This window comes from Leucoraja erinacea, chromosome 21 (genome assembly GCF_028641065.1).
Source record: "Leucoraja erinacea ecotype New England chromosome 21, Leri_hhj_1, whole genome shotgun sequence".
Taxonomy (NCBI): domain Eukaryota; kingdom Metazoa; phylum Chordata; class Chondrichthyes; order Rajiformes; family Rajidae; genus Leucoraja; species Leucoraja erinaceus.
The window spans coordinates 29,323,217-29,340,553 of NC_073397.1; the positions used below are offsets into that span (position 1 = coordinate 29,323,217).

Consider the following 17,337-nt stretch of genomic DNA (forward strand, 5'->3'; position numbering starts at 1 on the left):
AATCAAGGGATATGGGGAGAAAGGAGGAACAGGGTACTGATTCTGGATGATCAACCATGAACATATTGAATGGTGATGACGGCTCGAAGGGCTGAATGGCCTACTCCTGCACCTATTTTCTATGTTTAAATGTTTAGTCAACTTACCTTACCAAGAAAGTACACTCCACCACCTACAACGAAAGCTGAAATTGCTGTACCAAATACAGCAAAGAGGGTAATTGATCCAATATTCTGGAAGAAATTTCCCTTAAATAGAGGAAAAAAAGCTTTAGATGATAAACTGCAATTTGAGAAACAAGGAAAGGAAAAAACTCTAATTTCAAGCAGACTTGAAATACTCTTTAAGAAAGTGAAAAGTTTTTGTGGGAATTTTGTGAATTAGACTGTTCACATTGTTAAAATGACATCTTCTGCTGAAGAAATTGAATGTCAAACAATCATATGGCCAGTTTGCCTGGCAATTGTATTTTCAGCTGAAATTCAGACCAGCACCTCTCGTTATGATTCACCCTAACACCAGCGTCATTTCACCACTGCAATTCACACGTGTAATGGTGCAGTTACCCTACTGACAGAAAAGATGAAGAATAAAGGCTTCTCCCTCGACCTTTGTTGGTCACTGATACAAAAAGAATAAGGCAGGTCTCCAGGAAGAAAGTCTGAGACTACAGTGGATTAAAAGATTCCACACTTATTCATAACTCTCCCACAATAGTGCACAAATTTATCTTAGTGCACAAACATCATAAATCTGTGTATGTAAGTACTCAGTTACAATGACATTAAAGTAAATACTGAAATACTGAATACTGAATTTAGGACACTGACAAAAACCACAGCATCCGTGGACTATGTATTGTGATCTGTGGTTGCAACAGTCACATTTGGTGGTGGCCACAATCACAATCCTCTTGTACAGGTACTATCATAATATTTAAGAGACAATTGGACAGATACATGGATAGGACAGGTTTAGTGGGTTATGGGGCAAGCGTGGGCAGATGGGACTAGTGTAGATGCTAGGGTAGTGTAGTTGGTGGGCGTGGGGAAGTTGTGCCAAAGGGCCTGTTTTCACACCGTAAGACTCTATGAGATAATATCTATCACACAATGATACATGAATTAACAACCTCCCTTTCTCAATTCCCCCAATCACCATAGCAGGCTAAGTTGCTGTCACAGAGAATTGACTGAAACACCATCGACCTGCTTCACAGAGGACGATGAAAATGTCAGCTGGCCATTGTGTTTCAGCACATAGAAGTCAGCTTCTTAATTTAGTCTCAGTCACGTATGTGATCAAAAAATATGAGAAATTGTGGACCACGTCTCTTCTAATTCTGAAAGCATTACAGGCAGATGGTTTTGTGTGTATACGATTCACATTTTTTTTTCAGTTTATCAAGTGAAATTTTTATATTTTAAATGCTGACAATGTTTCTGTAGGGTCAGAGGCCAAATACGACCGGTCACGTGTGTGACTCCACACGGAAGCATTACACAAACTGTGAGTTTTTAAAAGCTAGAATGTTCATATCTTTAACCGACATGCATTGCAGTTCTGTAGGTAGGAAAATAGCAATGAAGAAGATTAATCTCTCACAAGAATTTTTTTTAATGTGCTACCATTGTGGTGCCATCTGGTCACGTGTGTGACATTTTGGGTTCACTTTCCAAAGAATGGGTCAGTTGATGATAGCCAACTCAGCAGGGAGTAAAGTTTAGGCCCCTCCAGCACAACAGAAATAGTGGAAATCTGCAGTATTTGCTCACGTGAAAAAAATCTATTCAATGTCTCTAAATAAAGTCATAAATGTAGCGCATTATTTGCCAAATTTGTATGTATTTTTGCTTACAACGTGAAAATGAACAATAGTTTCAGATCAAGCGTTGTCCTGCAGTTCTTACATCTCCTTCACTGCTTCACCTACCTTGTGTAATGAATATCCAGACTCAAATATAATGGGTGGAAGTAACAAAAGAAAAAACATGTTTGGCCGAAACATTTCTTCTTCCTATTGAATAAAAAACAAATAGATTATGGTTCAGCAGCAAGGGTCTTGCATTCAATAGCTTTAACCATTTCTTGAAATCACATGGAGTGAATTGAATTGACTGAAGACTGGCAGCTATTCTGGGGACAACTCTGGGAAGTCCAACTTCTCGTGTACATTACTCCTACACCTGGCTCCAACGGATGCGGTTTGATAAAGTTTAGAGATAGAGCGTGGAAAGAGGCCTTTTGGCCCACCGAGTCTGCGCTGACCAATGATCAGCCCTTACAGTACCACTATCCCACACGCTTAGGACAATTTACAATCTTTACCAAAGCCAATTAATCTGCAAACCTGCACATCTTTGGAATGTGGGAGGAAACCAGAGCACCCGGGTAAAACCCACAAGGTCACAGGGAGAACGTATAAACTCCATACAGACAGCACCCGCAGTCAGGTTCGAACCCAGGTCTCCGCCACTGTAAGGGAGCAACTCAACCGCAACGCCACCATGCCGCCCACTGTGGCACCAAATGATAAACATTGAGCTCTTTGGAGATGTTTAGAATGTACAAAGACGGTACAAAAAGCGAAGATGCCTTGGGTTTAATTTTATCCTGGATGGCCAATTGTGCCCACCTCTTCCACTTCCTCTGGCAGAAATACAGAGTATTCTGCACTTACTTACTTGGCCTGACCCTCTTAATTCATAAATTGACGTGGTTCTTTCTAAAAATAATTTAAGGTATTCAATTTATTCTAATCTTAATTATAGATTCCAGTAATAAGTGTTAGGTTAATCAGTCTATAAGCTCCAGTGTAATCACCTTTCAATCTTTCTATCTCATAAGTAGAACTTAAAATTGGTAATTAAATCATAACTTGGAAGGGAATAGACACACACACACACACAAGAGCGCGCACACGCGCACGCCATGTACAGGATTACCTTTGAAAAATACTGATACTTAGCATTCAATGTTTGCCACGTATGCACCCAATCTTTTCCAATCAAGGTACAAATAAACTCTCATCTTAGTTGTTCTCAGCAATTTTCACATTTCACAGGATATAGTTATGAATATATTTTAAAATATTTCTAAAGATGTAATAAATACATTTTAAAACCCACCGCAAAATCAAGGGACCGTAATCTGTCCAAGACATAATGACGTATATAAATGTGCATCACTGTAGACTAAAATGCATTTTTTCAAAAAGGTATACAAAAGAAGTCTGCAGTATGTAAGCCAAATAAGTGCTACTTTAAATTAAGATTGTAAATTCAAAACATGGCGACATTGTAAAATGTGAGTATCAGGTAACTCATGATAAAAAAAAGGGCAAAACATGGAACGAACTTCAAGGTAGAATTGTAGAAGTGGAAATAGTCGCATAATTAGACTGTAAGATTCGCTTGTAAATTAATAAAGGTCTAGGGCAAGCAACTAACATATTTCTCAAATGTCCATTGCACTCATCTATACGAATGTCCTTCAACCCGATTTAAATGTTGAAATCAAAAAGTGTTCCTAAGCATCAGTTTCTAACAGTAAAACCAGGAGCTCACGGCAACATCATCATTTGGTCATAATTTTTGTTCCATGGTTTTGTGTATGGTACAATACAAATTATATTTGTGTACTGTCCGGGGTTAGTAATTTGTTATTTGTGATTATTGCAGCCTGGCATTCACAATAAGTTGTCAAAGAGTATTCAAAGTACTTTAATACAGGAAAAGCTAAAGACAGAAATTTCAGCATTTTGCTTCAATATTGCTGTCACCGCTAGCTCAAACTTAATAGCCTTTGTTTTAGGGAGCTGAAGATTAAAATATTTATAGATTTCTCTCTACCTCATTTGTGACCCTCATACTATCCTTGATTGGACTTTGCTGACTTTACCTTGCACTAAACATTATTCCCTTATCATGTTTCTGTACACTGTAAATGGCTCGATTGTAATCGTGTATTGTATTTCTGCTCACTGGATAGCACGCAACAAAAAGCTTTCCACAGTACCTCGGTACTTGTGACAATAAACAAAACTGTAGGGAAGATTTCAGACAAAGGAAGATTTTACTAAAAGAATACCGCTTGAATTGATTACCTTCCAGTTCGCCCAATGTTGCGATTCTATAATTTTAATCACGGCACCCATTAAGATTCCTATGAGAAAAATAGAAAGAAAATGGTTGGATAGATTAAGAAAGAGCAAATAACTTAGTTAGGGTGCATGCAAGTGGCAAACATTTAATTTGGTTAATACCCTGAGCTATTCCACATGAGCATCAGAAAATCGCCTTATAGTGTTGAAAAAGTTGAGCAAAATGCTTTTTGATCCAGTGTATTCCTTGGTGCAGAGAGTGGTGCAGCATTTGTTGCAGTGACTGGTGAACGACATTGTGGTGAAAATTTGAAGAATACCTGTCCAGAGTTTGAAGATGCTGGAATAATTGCATTTGGCATAACTTGACCAGAATTAAGATAACACAGATGTCTCAGGGAGTTGTTGGCCAGGGCAGATTACAGAGAGAAGTAATTAAAACTATGAAAACAAGAAAGGATTTTTTTTTTTTTTTTTTTTTAAATATGCTGTTCGACCTGCGCTCAAAACATCACCTATCCAGTTCTCCAGTGATGTGTAGGAGGGAACTGCAGATGCTGGTTTAAACCAAAGATAGAGACAAAAAGCTGGAGTAACTCAGCGGGAAAGGCAGCATCTCTGGAGAGAAGGAATGGGTGACGTTTTGGGACGAGACCCTTCTCCAGAGATACTGCCTGTCCCGCTGCGTTACTCCAGCACTTTGCCTCCACAGCATAAAATGATACATGGTTGGAACAAAGTGAGAGTTAACAATCAGACATCAATATTGGGTTGAATAATGATTGTACCTTGATGCATCAGAAAGAGATTGATTCTGACCCAGGGCTGCCCAGAAATGTGAGCATCAAATATATTCCGTAGTCCGCTCGGACATTTCAAGCAGGAGAACAGATTACCTCAAAACAAATTTCCTCTTGGCGAGACACCTGCCATCACTCTTTCAACTACGTTTGATGTTGCTAAATGTATCAAATAGAATTAATAGCAAGCTTACCTAAAGATACCACGGCCACACTTTCTGGAAGAAAATGCAGTTTGTATTTGATCAGCAGCCGCACCAATATGATGCAAATAGCTGTAAAACAAGAGAGAAAACAAGGTTAGATATGCAAGATATGGCTGACATTGTTAGAACACCAAGCAAGGAAAAAAGATCTGAAGCTGTGAGGCTGGACTACAGGGATGCCACATGAAAAATGGTAGCAGAGCACTTCATATTTATGTTCATTATTGATAGGAGCAGTATTAGGCCATTCCCATCTACTCCACCATTTGATCATGGGTAATCTATCGTTCCCTCTTAACCTCATTCACCTGCCTTGTCCCCATAACCCTGGACACCTGTACTAATCAAGAATCCATATATCTCTGCCTTAAAAAATATCCATTGTCTTGGCCTCCACAACCTTCTGCAGCAATGAACTGAACAGATTCACCACCCTCTGACTTGGGTAGCTTATAATCTAATGGTATGAGCAGTGAATTCTACAATTTTAGGTTTTGTTTAGTGTCACGTGTACTGAGGTACAGTGAAAAGCTTTTTTTGCATGCTAACCGGTCAGCATGAAAGAGTACACATGATTATAATCGAACCATCCACATGCAGATACATGATGTGGGGAATAACGTTGTGTGCAAGATAAAGTTCAATAAAGTTCAATGATAGTTCGAGGGTCACCAATGAGGTTGACAGTAGCTCAGGACCATTCTCTAATTGTTGACAGAATGGATCAGTTGCCCGAGAACAGATGTGGAAAAAAAACTGTCACTGAATCTGGAGGTATGCTTTGGTAACTAACCTACAATCAATCTTGCCCCCCTCACCCATGCCCTTTTTTTTGCTCTACATAAATTCATACCCAGTTCTTCCCTTCCACCCTCCCTTGTCATTCCCTCCCACCTATATACCCCTTCAGGCTTCATAATCTGCACCTCGTCTATCCTTATCTCACACTTTTTCTCATTTCATCTCAAACCATCTGCTTATCCACCCCCACCCCCTTACTCCACTAAACCAAAGGAATTGGTCCAGAGAAATTAGGAAGATTTTAAAGAAACACATGGGCCTCGACCGGAAACGTTGCCTATTCCTTTTCTCCATAGATGCTGCCTCACCCGCTGAGTTTCTCCAGCATTTTTGTCTACCTATGAACGCAGAAAATCAAAGGTATCAAAATGTTACCGGGAAGTTGGTGGAACAAGTTTTCAAGCATCTTCTGCCTGACTGTAGATGGGAGATAAGCGATTGGCCAGGCTGTGAATTGTCCTTGATTATGTTGGCTGTGTGATGTGCAGATAGGGTAGATGGAGGGGAGCAGAACATGGGGAAGCTGGCTTACGTGATGGACCGGGCAATACCCACAACTCTGCAATTTCTTGCAGTCTCGAGCAGTATGGTTGCCTAAACAAGCTGTGATGCATCTCCATGGATGCTTTCCACAGTGTATCTGTAGAAACTGCAAAGTGTCATTGGCAGCAAATTTCTTTGGTTTATTCCTTTGGTTTATGTTTCATTCGCAAGAAGAAGAAGTAGAAGAGTCTTCTGAGGATGTGGAGGCATTGATGTACTTTTATTTACTATAGCATCAAAGCAGTTGGACCAGGACACATGTCTGGTGATATTTATGCCTAGGAACTTGAAGCACTTGACAATCTCTACTTCAGCACATTGATGCAGGTTGGGTGTGTACACCATCTCACTTCATTAAGTCAATGACTAGCCGCTTCACCTTTCTTGACATTGTGAAATGGATTGTCTTGACACCATGCTATTTAACTCCATCTCCTTCCTGTACTCATTATCGTTCGAGATCTAGCCCACTACAGAGGTGTCACTGTAAACTTGTAAATGGAATTAGAGCAGAATTTGGCCGCATTAAGTGTATAGAGAATATGGTATTTATCATTCATTAAAAAAAATAATAATAAATTGAATTCAATATACTTTAAAACAGTTAGTTTGGTTGATAATCAAGCAATAGAAATTATCACATGACCTGATACAAGTTAGTGCGTATAAAGTTGACTTTCACAGATATACTGAAGTCTTCTCATTTGTTTCTCATTTCTACAGCTTATCAGCTTTCTTTTGAAAGTTAAAGAAAAGAAAGATAATAAGGCTAGATGAGCTCAAAGACAATAGTCAATAAATTTAAAGAGGATAAACTTGATTGATAAGAGAGATGGTAACAAAAAAAGCAGCTCTCTTTCAATGTTATGCAGTTTGGGAACTGTTGTGAAAAAAATTCAATTATGCAGATCCAGAGTTATGGAAATAGGATTACTTAATGTGATGAACATTTACTTACTAAATGCCAATATTACAATGAGAATTACAACGGTAGATGTAAACTAGACTAAATCAGCTGCTATTAATATTTTAATGATCATAACTTTCAAGAAGAAAACAAGACACACAATATTGAAGCTAGAATCTGAAGTAGTAAGCAATCTACTGGAAAAACCATGTTTGATGTTGTCATGCTGGAAAGGGTGCAGAGAGGATTTACGATGATGTTGCAAGGATTCGAGGGCCTGAGCTATTCCTTGGAGTGCAGGAGGAAGAGGGGTGATCTTATAGAGGTGTACAAAAACATTAGATTGGGTAAATGCACGGAGTCTCTTGCTCAAAGTAAGGGAATCGAGAACCTGGAGATATAGGTTCAAGGTGAGGGGGGAAAGATTAAACAGGCACCTGAGGGGTACCTTTTTTTTTTACAGAAAGAATGGTGGGTGCATGGAATGAGCTGCCGGAAGGGGTAGTTGAGGCAGGTTCGATTGCAATATTTAAGAAACATGTGGACTGGTACATGGATAGGACAGGTTTAGAGGCAGGTAGGTGGGACTAGTAGGTGGGACTAGTGCAGATGGGACATGTAGGAGGGTGTGGGCAAGTTGGGCCGAAGGCCATAGTGTCATACAGCCTGTTTCCACGCTGTATGACACTATGATTCTAACTGATGAGCTGAGCACCATTTGACAATGGTTGATGTGTCACCTTCATCCAGCAGATTGTGAGTTACTTCCAAGAAGAATACATCTGGAATAATAATTGAGAAAACGTTGTACCAGTCACATACCTAATACAAGAAGACTAAAGAAAATAGTCATCCCACTCGATTGTTCTTCTTGTTGTGCCTCAGCCCCCGTCTGCAGGTGCAGTATAGGTTTTGGTGGAACTTCTGGAGTTGTGACTGTGACAATGGGGCTGGAGGTGACTTGCGATGTGCCATTTTGGTCCCCAGTGCTGTTTGATAACCTGAAATGTGCAATCACAAAATAGTTGGAAAATGAACGTTTTAATATTTTTCAAGTTGAACTGGGATTATTCATCCACCTCAATCTGCAAACTGCATTTATTCAAATAAATCATATGATCCAATAACACAGTACATAATTATATTTAGTTTCGAGATGCAGCATGGAAATGGGCCCATTGGCCCACCGAGTCCGTGCTGACCAGTAATCAACCGTATTTCAGTTCTAGCCCACACATCAGGGACAATCTATGGAAGCCAATTCACCTGCAAACCAACACCTTTGGAATGTGGGAGGAAACCGGAGCACCGGAGAAAATGCACACGGTCAAAGGTATAACGTGCAAACTCCATACAGATAGCACCCATAGTCAGGGTCAAACTCAGGTCTCTGGCACTGCAAGGTAGTAACTTTACTGCTGCGTCACCCCTTTTGATCATGGCCGATCTATTTTTCTCTTTCAACCTCACTCTCCTGCCTTCTCCCTATAACCTTAATCAATAAGTTATCGATCCCCATGACCTGCTATCCACATATGTATATGGCAACAAATTCCACAGATTAACCACCCTCCAGCTAAAGAAATTCCTGCACATCTCAATTCCAAATGTCTGTCCTTTTATTTTAAGGTTGTCCCACTACTGGAAACCTCCTCTACACACTCACTCTTTCTCAGCCATTCTTTATTCGTTAGGCTTCAATGAAATCCCCTCCTCATCCTTCCATACTCCAGCAAGTAGAGTCTACAACTGCGTCATGAAATATTGGTCTGTTGAAACGACATCTCTACCCGAAATGTCACCTATTCCTTCTCTCCAGAGATGATGCCCGACCCGCTGAGTTACACCAGCATTTTGTGTCTATCTTTAAGAAATATTACTCTGCACAACTGGGTTATGATGTATTACTTTGCGCAACCTGCCTCTCCAATGGTCCGAAGATAGGCACAAAAAGCTGGAGTGACCCAGCGGGTCAGAGAGCATCTCTGGAGAAAAGGAATAGGAAACGTTGTGGGTCGAGACCCTACTTTTAAAGCAGCATCTGCACTTCCTTCTTACATATCTCTAGTGGTCCAAGTACTCATCTTAAGCTCCGTCCAGGAAGATAGACATCAAAATGCTGTGTGAATCTGTGGAATTCTCTGCAGTGGAAGGCAGTAGAGGCCTATTCTCTGGGTGCTTCCAAGAGAGAGTTAGATAGAGCTCTTAAAGATAGCGGAGTCAAAGGATATGGGGAGAAGGCAGGAACGGGGTACTGATTGTGGATCAGTCTGAAGAAGGGTTTCGGCCTGAAACGTTTGCCTATTTCCTTCGCTCCATAGATGCTGCTGCACCCGCTGAGTTTCTCCAGCATTTTTGTCTACCTAGGAATTGTAGAATGGTTCATTGTTCGCTGAGGGAACGATGACAAGGAGGCAAACAGTAAAATTAATCAGGACAGTGAAACTAGTCAGAGAACTCGGGTAGGGGAAGGATGGAGAGAGAGGGACAGCAAGGGTTACTTGAAGTTAGAGTAATCAAGCATTGTGGATGATCAGCCATGAACACAGTGAATGGTGGGTTACACAGAAAAGCTGGAGAAACTCAGCGGGTGCAGCAGCATCTATGGAGCGAAGGAAATAGGCAACGTTTCGGGCCGAAACCCTTCTTCAGACTGATCGGGGGTGGGCGTGGGTCGGGACAAGAAAGGGAAAAGGAGTAGTAGCCAGAAGGCTGGAGGGTGGGAGGAGATAGTAGGGGAGCTGAGGAAGGGGAGGAGACAGAAAGGACTAACAGAATTGGGAGAATTCGATGTTCATGCCCCGGGGGACTAACATCGAATTCTCCCAATTCTGTTAGTCCTTTCTGTCTCCTCCCCTTCCTCAGCTCCCCTACTATCTCCTCCCACCCTCCAGCCTTCTGGCTACTACTCCTTTTCCCTTTCTTGTCCCGACCCACCCCCACCCCCGATCAGTCTGAAGAAGGGTTTCGGCCCGAAACGTTGCCTATTTCCTTCGCTCCATAGATGCTGCTGCACCCGCTGAGTTTCTCCAGCTTTTCTGTGTAACCTTCGATTCTCCAGCATCTGCAGTTCCCTCTTAAACACAGTGAATGGTGGGGCTGGCTCAAAGAGCCGGATGGCCTCCTCTTCCACCTCCACATAAAGTAATGGTGCAGGTGAGTTTTGAAATATTACTGCACAACCCACCTTAAGTCTAAGCACATGTTAAACGATAATAATTTTGAGATGGAGTCCCCAAAGTAAGGTAGAGGTGTCTAGTCTATACACTGTAGCACCCACCTGTCCAGCTGTGTACCTGGAGCCACAGACTGGTCAAGTAGAGGTGTCTAGTCTGTACACTGTAGCACCCACCTGTCCAGCTGTGCACCTGGAGCCACAGACTGGCCACTGGGCTCCTGCGGGGTTTTACCCGCAACCTCACCCAGCGGGGGCTCCAGGCAGAGGCAACGACACCACAGTACGGTCAGGGTGAGCGCCGCGATGGCAGCACACGGCCTCCTCGTCGCCATCTCACGCCTCCGGCCGCGTCCAGCGAGGATGAAGGAAACTTCACTCCTCTCCCCGCCTGGTCAAGGCGCTCGCCGCACTTCCGGCTTCGTAGCTGTTTACCCGCTCGGCATTCTGGGAGATAGAGTCAGCCAATCACAATCAAGGACTACAACTCCCAGCGCGCACCGCGGCACCCAGGTAATCACCTGCAGAGGTGCTGGACACAAAATGCTGGAGTAAACTCAGTGGAACAGTTCAAGTTCGAGTGAGTTTATTGTCATGTGTCCCTGTATAGGACAATGACATTCTTGCTTTGTTTCAGCACACAGAACATAGTAGGCATTTACTACAAAACAGATAAGTGTGTCCATATACCATGATATATATACACACATGAATAAATAAACTGATGAAGTGCAAATAACAGAAAATGGTTTTGTCCGAGCCAGGTTTAATAGCCTGATGGCTGCGGGGAAGTAGCTATTCCTGAAACTGGTTGTTGCAGTCTTCAGGCTCCTGTACGTTCTACCTGAAGGTAGCAGGGAGATGAGTGTGTGGCCAGGATGGTGTGGGTCTTTGATGATACTGATAGCCTTTTTGAGGCAGCGACTGCGATAAATCCCCTTGATGGAAGGAAGGTCAGAGCCGCAGAAAGGAACAGGCTGCATCTCTTGAGAAAAGAATAGGGTCTAGACCCTTCTTCAGACTAAGAGTCAGGGTAGAAGGAGGCTAGAGATATGGAAGGGTAAGGTGTGAAAACGACAGATCAAAGCAAACGATGATAAGGAAATGTAGAATGTTTAAGAAAGAACTGCAGATGCTGGAAACGTCGAAGGTAGATAAAAATGCTGGAGAAACTCAGCGGGTGAGGTACCATCTATGGAGCGAAGGAATAGGCGATGTTTCGGGTCGGGACCCTTCTTCAGACTATTCCTTCGCTCCATAGATGCTGCCTCACCCGCTGAGTTTCTCCATCATTTTTGTCTACCTAGAAAATGTAGAATGGTTCATTGTTGGCTGAGGGGAAGATGACAAGGAGGCAAACAGTAAAATTAATCAGGACAGTGAAACTAGTCGGAGAACTTGGGTGTGGGAAGGATGGAGAGAGAGAGAGAGGGAAAGCAAGGGTTACTGCTGGGTTGTAAGCTTCCCAAACAAATGATAGAGTCTACCAATCACAGGCTGGACTACAACTTACAGTGCGCACCACTGCGCCGAGATATTTATCTTCAGACAAAATATGGAGCAAAGAACTGCAAATGCTGGTTTACACTGAAGGTAGACACAAAATGCTGGAGCAACTCAGTGGGTCAAGCAGCATCTCTGGATAAAAATAATAGATAACATTTCAAAACCAAGATCTTTCTTCAGTCTGAGTGTTAGGGGAGAGGGAAAGGAGAGATATAGAGAACAAATGAATGAAAGATATGCAAAACAGTAACAATGATTAAGGAAACGGTCCATTGTTGGCTGTGGGCTAGGTGTTTACGAGTTATACAGACAATGAAATTCGTCAGGACGACAGTGAAATCATACAATGACTAGGGTGGGGGAGGGACAGAGAGAGAGAGAGGAGATGCAAAGGTTAATTGAAGTTAGAGAGATCAATATTCATACTGCTGGGATGTAAACTGCTCAAACGAAATACAAGGTGCTCTTTGTGTTTGGCCTCACTCTGACAATGGAGGAAGTCCAGGGAAGGGGAGTTAAAGTGTTTGGTAACCGGGAGATCACATAGGCCAAGGTAGACTGAACGAAGGTGTTCATCGAAATGATTTCCCAGCTATGTTTGGTCTTACCGATGTGTAAGAGTCCACACCTGGAATTATGGATAACCATGTGTAAGAAGGAGCTGCAGATGCTGATGTAAACCGAAGATAGACACTAAAAGCTGGAGTAACTCAGCGGGACAGGCAGTATCTCCGGAGAGAAGGAATGGGTGATGTTTTCGGTCGAGACCCTTCTTCAGACTGAAGAAACGTCAACCATTCCTTCTCTCCAGAGATGCTGCCTGCCCTGCTGAGTTACTCCAGTTTTTTGTGTCTATAACGGATAACTAGATAACCAGATTCATTATCAGCAGAATTCGCCCTGAAATGACCAGCCTGGTGCTAAAGAGCTGCAATGCTCAGTATTTAACTTCACTAAACAGCAATACTGTGCATAGTCAATGAAAGGGATATCACATGAGGGAGAGTGGCTATGGTGCTATGTGTATGGAAAAGGGGAGGTGTTAAACTACTGGGTCTAACATGAGAAACAAGGAAATGCAGATGCTGGAGTCACTCATCAGGTCAGACAACATCTCTGGAAAACATGGATAGGTGACATTTAGGGATGGGACCCTTCTTCATCAGTCTGAAAAAGGATCCCGACCTGAAACATCACACATCCATGTTCTCCAGAGATGCTACCTGACCTGCTGAGTTACTCCAGCACTATATTTATTTCTGGGGGGTATAACTTTAGTAATATTGAATGCATTTAGAGTTTTTACTGGTCTTTAACATAGAATAGTACAACACAAGTACAGCCTACAGCTCACAATGTATGTGCTGAACTTAATGCCAAGACCATCTCTCATCAGCTTGCACATAATCTGTATACCTTCATTCCCTGCATATCCATATGCTTATTTAAAAGTCTCTAAAATGCCACTAATGCATCTGCTTCAAACACCACCCCGGCAGCACTTTCCAGGCACTCACCACCCTCTGTGTAAAAATAATTCATCCCGCACATCTCCTTTAAACCTTGCCCCTCTCACTCTCTAATATTTTGTTTTGTATATTTTTAAATTCTGAATAAAGTGTATCTGTGAAAACAAAAATAATCAATGATCCAATGATCACAATCGCTGCCAGGGACAAAGTGTTTCTTCCCACTTCTGGTTAGCTGTTATTTAAGGTGCAACAAAAACATGAATTCTATAAAACTTATCACTATTATGTGTTGATGAGCTTTCCAATATGAAAGTTTGTCCTGGCGGAGAGAGCCATCCCAATTGCCCACCTCAATTTCTAAGTATGAAGAAGGGTCCCAACCCGAAACGTCCTATCCATGTCTTCCAGTGATGCTGCCTGATTTGCGGAGTTATTCCAGCACTTTGTCCTTTTGTGTAAACCCACATCTGCAGTTCCTTGTTTCTGCATTTCTAAGTTGTTGGATGTTAAACCATTCTCAAGCTTTGCTGATAGGTGTGCTGTTATGATAGTTCCATATGATATTTAATTCTTTTTCGAGAAAAGTATTTTGTATTGGAGACCGAAGTAATTCTCACATGGGATTTTCCAGTACATCATCATGAGCACAGTAAAGGATTCAAGGAAAGGTTACATTGCAGAAGGCACATAACATAGTACTAAACAATGCCGTTAGTTATCCATTAATAATTCCATGAAAATAATTCAAATAATGATTATTTCAAATGCCTTATTAAAAACCAACATTTAAACATAGAAACATAGAAAAATATAGGTGCAGGAGTAGGCCCTTCGAGCCAGCACCGGCCATTCAATATGATCATGGCTGATCATCTAAAATCAGTACCCCGTTCCTGCTTTTTCTCCATATCCCTTGATTCCTTTAGCCCTAAGAGCTAAATCTCTCTCTCTTGAAAGATCACATAAGATCCACAATTACTTGAACCTTTCAATTAACAAATATAAATACTTGAATTCACAAAGCATTTTTAATGCAGACAGTATGAGCATGAATGGATGATCGATGGCTGGCGTGGACTTGGTGGGCCGAAGCGTGTGCTTCCATGCTGTATCTCTAAAGTAAACTGAATAGTGAAATACCCAAAGGCATTATGCAGAATATTTGTAAAGTAAACTCTGACATCAACCCATAACAGGAAGTGTTAAGACAATAGGAAAAAAAATACTTCCTCAAAAAGTGTGTGTTACAATTGGACAGGACATGGAATAGAGGACCAGAGGTTCATAGTGAGGGAATTTCAGGAACTATGTAAACAGTGACACTACCACAAGCCACGAAACAATGAAATGTTGGAACACGCAATAAGCCAGTAAAGGGGGAAGCACATAGATTTTGGCGGGTGAAAGTTAATGACGGAAACAATGAATGAGTGTACCATGGAGGAACATGAAAAACATCTGGCCATTTCCAAATAGATCTATTACTTCTTGATGAGGTTGCCCTGAGCAAATTAGCGACCATACTTTCTATTTTAAAACAATGACTTCATTTCAAAATGTACCTCATGGCTCTAATACATCAACCTTGTTATATATTTTGTACAAGATGACTCTCCCTGAATCATAAGATGTAGACAAATGGGCTCTGGGAATTTGTTAGCCTATAGCCCCATTAATATTCCCTGGCGTTGCTTCTTTATTAATGCTAATTTCCTCCCCTCTCTCGTCCATTGCATTCCCAAAATGAGTACGGATTTCTGTCATTGCATTACAAAGACAAAACAAACTCCAGCATTTTGTGTTCATCTTTGGTCTGTCCCTCTTCCTTTTCTCCAGAGATGCTGTCTGACCCACTGAGTTCCCTGAGGGCAAAGGGAATTAAGGGATGGGGAAGAAGCCAGAACAGGGTACTGATTTTGGACGATCAGCCATGATCATATTGAATGGCGGTGCTGGCTCGAGGGGCCGAATGGTCTCCCCTTCCATCTATTTTCTATGTTTCTATGTTACTCCGGCATTTTGTGTGTATCTTCAGTACAAACCAACATCTGCAGTTCCTTTTTGTTAAACTAAACCAAACTATACGTTTGTTGTGGAAACAAGGAACTGCAGTTGCTGCTTTACCAAAAAAAACAGGTGCTGGAGTATTAATTAAGAATCTAAAATCCGCATCGAGAGCACACAGAAAGCAGAGTTTAAACAAAAACACCTCACAAACCCTGCATCCGCCCACCCTCCCAGCCCAACGTGTGAAAGAGTTTGCAGTTGCAACATCAGTTACTCCAGAACTGCAAATCATCCTTAATCCCCGAGGGACTGCCCAAGAACAGGGATTAGTGGTATATATTTACTTGGTACTACCCGAGTTGAAACCCACCAGCTGTGGTGAAATTTGAACTCGTTCAGTGTTGTGAATTACATGCCCATTAATGTAACCACAACATTACTCTAATGGTCGCAGTTTGCACGTCATTCCTAATATCGCTTGCATTGAATCCGTCCACAGAATATATCCTAAAGTCTTATTTTTGTTGTTGCTCTGAATCAGTCGTGGGAGAGGTATCATGTTTTGGAGTCTTCTCGTAACCTTGGTGTTCTGACGCATAGGCAGAGGGAACCGCCCTGGGTTCGGCAGTGACGCTATCGTTGAAGTTAATCAAGGGGAAGGCCGGGACACCACGAATACACTGATAACACATTCAGCATATTAATATGTTGTCTCATACACAGTCAAATCAAACACGGATGCAAAAGTATTATTTTTTTTTAACAAAAAAAAAACAATTTACTGCGTTAACCTGAAGGGAGGGAGATGCTGGATTTTTAACCTTGCATCAATTTGCAATTAAAGGCTGCAAACTTAATGGGGGGGGGGGAGAAAAATAAATAAAGGCTGCAAATCAAATTAAGGGAAAGAGGGAGGAATGAAGCAAGAGAAATAAAGAAAAGATAACTGGCTACAATCTTAATGGGGAAAAAGAGGGGAGAGAGACACGAAGTAAAAGAAAGACAAAAAATAAAGGTTTTTATCTCAATGGGAGAGGAGATATAGAGAGAGAAATAATAAGAAAAATAAAGATAGAAATCAAAATATAGGCTGCAATCTTAATGGGGAGGAGGAAGAGAAATAGAGATAAATAATAAGAAAAATAAAGGCTACAATCTTAATGAGGGAGGAGGAGAGAGAACTAAAGGCTGGGGAGGCGGAGAGAAACATTGAGATAAAGAAATAAAAACTGCAGTCTGAGGAGGAGCGAGAGAGTGTGAAGGGTGCAGAAAACACGGAGATAAAAGTGTTTGTAAAATATGGAAAGTCTTCCTGAAACAGGAAATGTGAGAAAATAATAATTATTCCTTTTTTTTTTGTCCGAGCAGAGGGCGGTGCTGAGCTTTCAGCCGGAAGTTAGCGAGAGTCTTTGGTATCCATGAATGTGGGGAGGAGGTTGCCCTTGTCTCGCCGCTGTCGCACCGCGGAGGCTCGGCTCGGCTCGGCTCGGCTCCCCGCCCCTCTCGTAGCTCTCGCCCGCCCGCCGCCGCCGCCGCCCGGGATTTCTGCTCCTTTGAGTTAGGGGCATAATATGAGAATTTTACGCATCCCGAACCGCTCAGTGTTTGCGCTGCTCTTCCTCTTCTCCTTGTCATCATCGTTCCTCTACTTCATCTATGTAGCGCCTGGACTGGGTGAGTGTGACAACATGTTTTTGTTTTATTTAATGTTGTGCATTTATTTTTGCTTTCCTGCCCGTCTGGTGGCTCCAACTGGACGGCCGGGACGTCTGACCCTCTCCCGCTGTCAAGTCTCGGGCCCAACGCCTCAGTTCTGCA

At 42.0% G+C, this 17,337-nt stretch overlaps 2 protein-coding genes across 4 annotated transcripts in view; one reads left to right on the top strand and one right to left on the bottom strand.

The window, feature by feature from the left end:
• Positions 1–10,973, bottom strand: part of slc9a8 (solute carrier family 9 member 8) — a 42,262-nt gene extending 31,289 nt beyond the window's left edge. Inside the window, exons 1-7 of one of the 2 annotated variants that reach the window (XM_055652492.1) lie at positions 10,728–10,973; positions 10,640–10,655; positions 8,182–8,360; positions 5,097–5,177; positions 4,106–4,164; positions 1,934–2,017; positions 147–248 (exon numbers count right to left, since the gene is read on the bottom strand). In XM_055652492.1, coding sequence (XP_055508467.1) covers positions 147–248; positions 1,934–2,017; positions 4,106–4,164; positions 5,097–5,177; positions 8,182–8,360; positions 10,640–10,655; positions 10,728–10,869 — 663 coding nt within the window. In that variant the 5' untranslated portion in view covers positions 10,870–10,973. Of the gene's footprint in view, positions 1–146; positions 249–1,933; positions 2,018–4,105; positions 4,165–5,096; positions 5,178–8,181; positions 8,361–10,639; positions 10,656–10,711 lie in introns of both variants that reach the window. The other variant, XM_055652491.1, reaches the window with a different exon arrangement.
• Positions 10,974–16,847: 5,874 nt separating this feature from the next.
• The window catches only part of LOC129707455 (beta-1,4-galactosyltransferase 5-like), a 61,525-nt gene continuing 61,035 nt past the window's right edge, over positions 16,848–17,337 (top strand). The window contains exon 1 of one of the 2 annotated variants that reach the window (XM_055652493.1): positions 16,848–17,193. In XM_055652493.1, coding sequence (XP_055508468.1) covers positions 17,091–17,193 — 103 coding nt within the window. In that variant the 5' untranslated portion in view covers positions 16,848–17,090. The remainder of the gene's footprint in view (positions 17,194–17,337) is intronic. The other variant, XM_055652494.1, reaches the window with a different exon arrangement.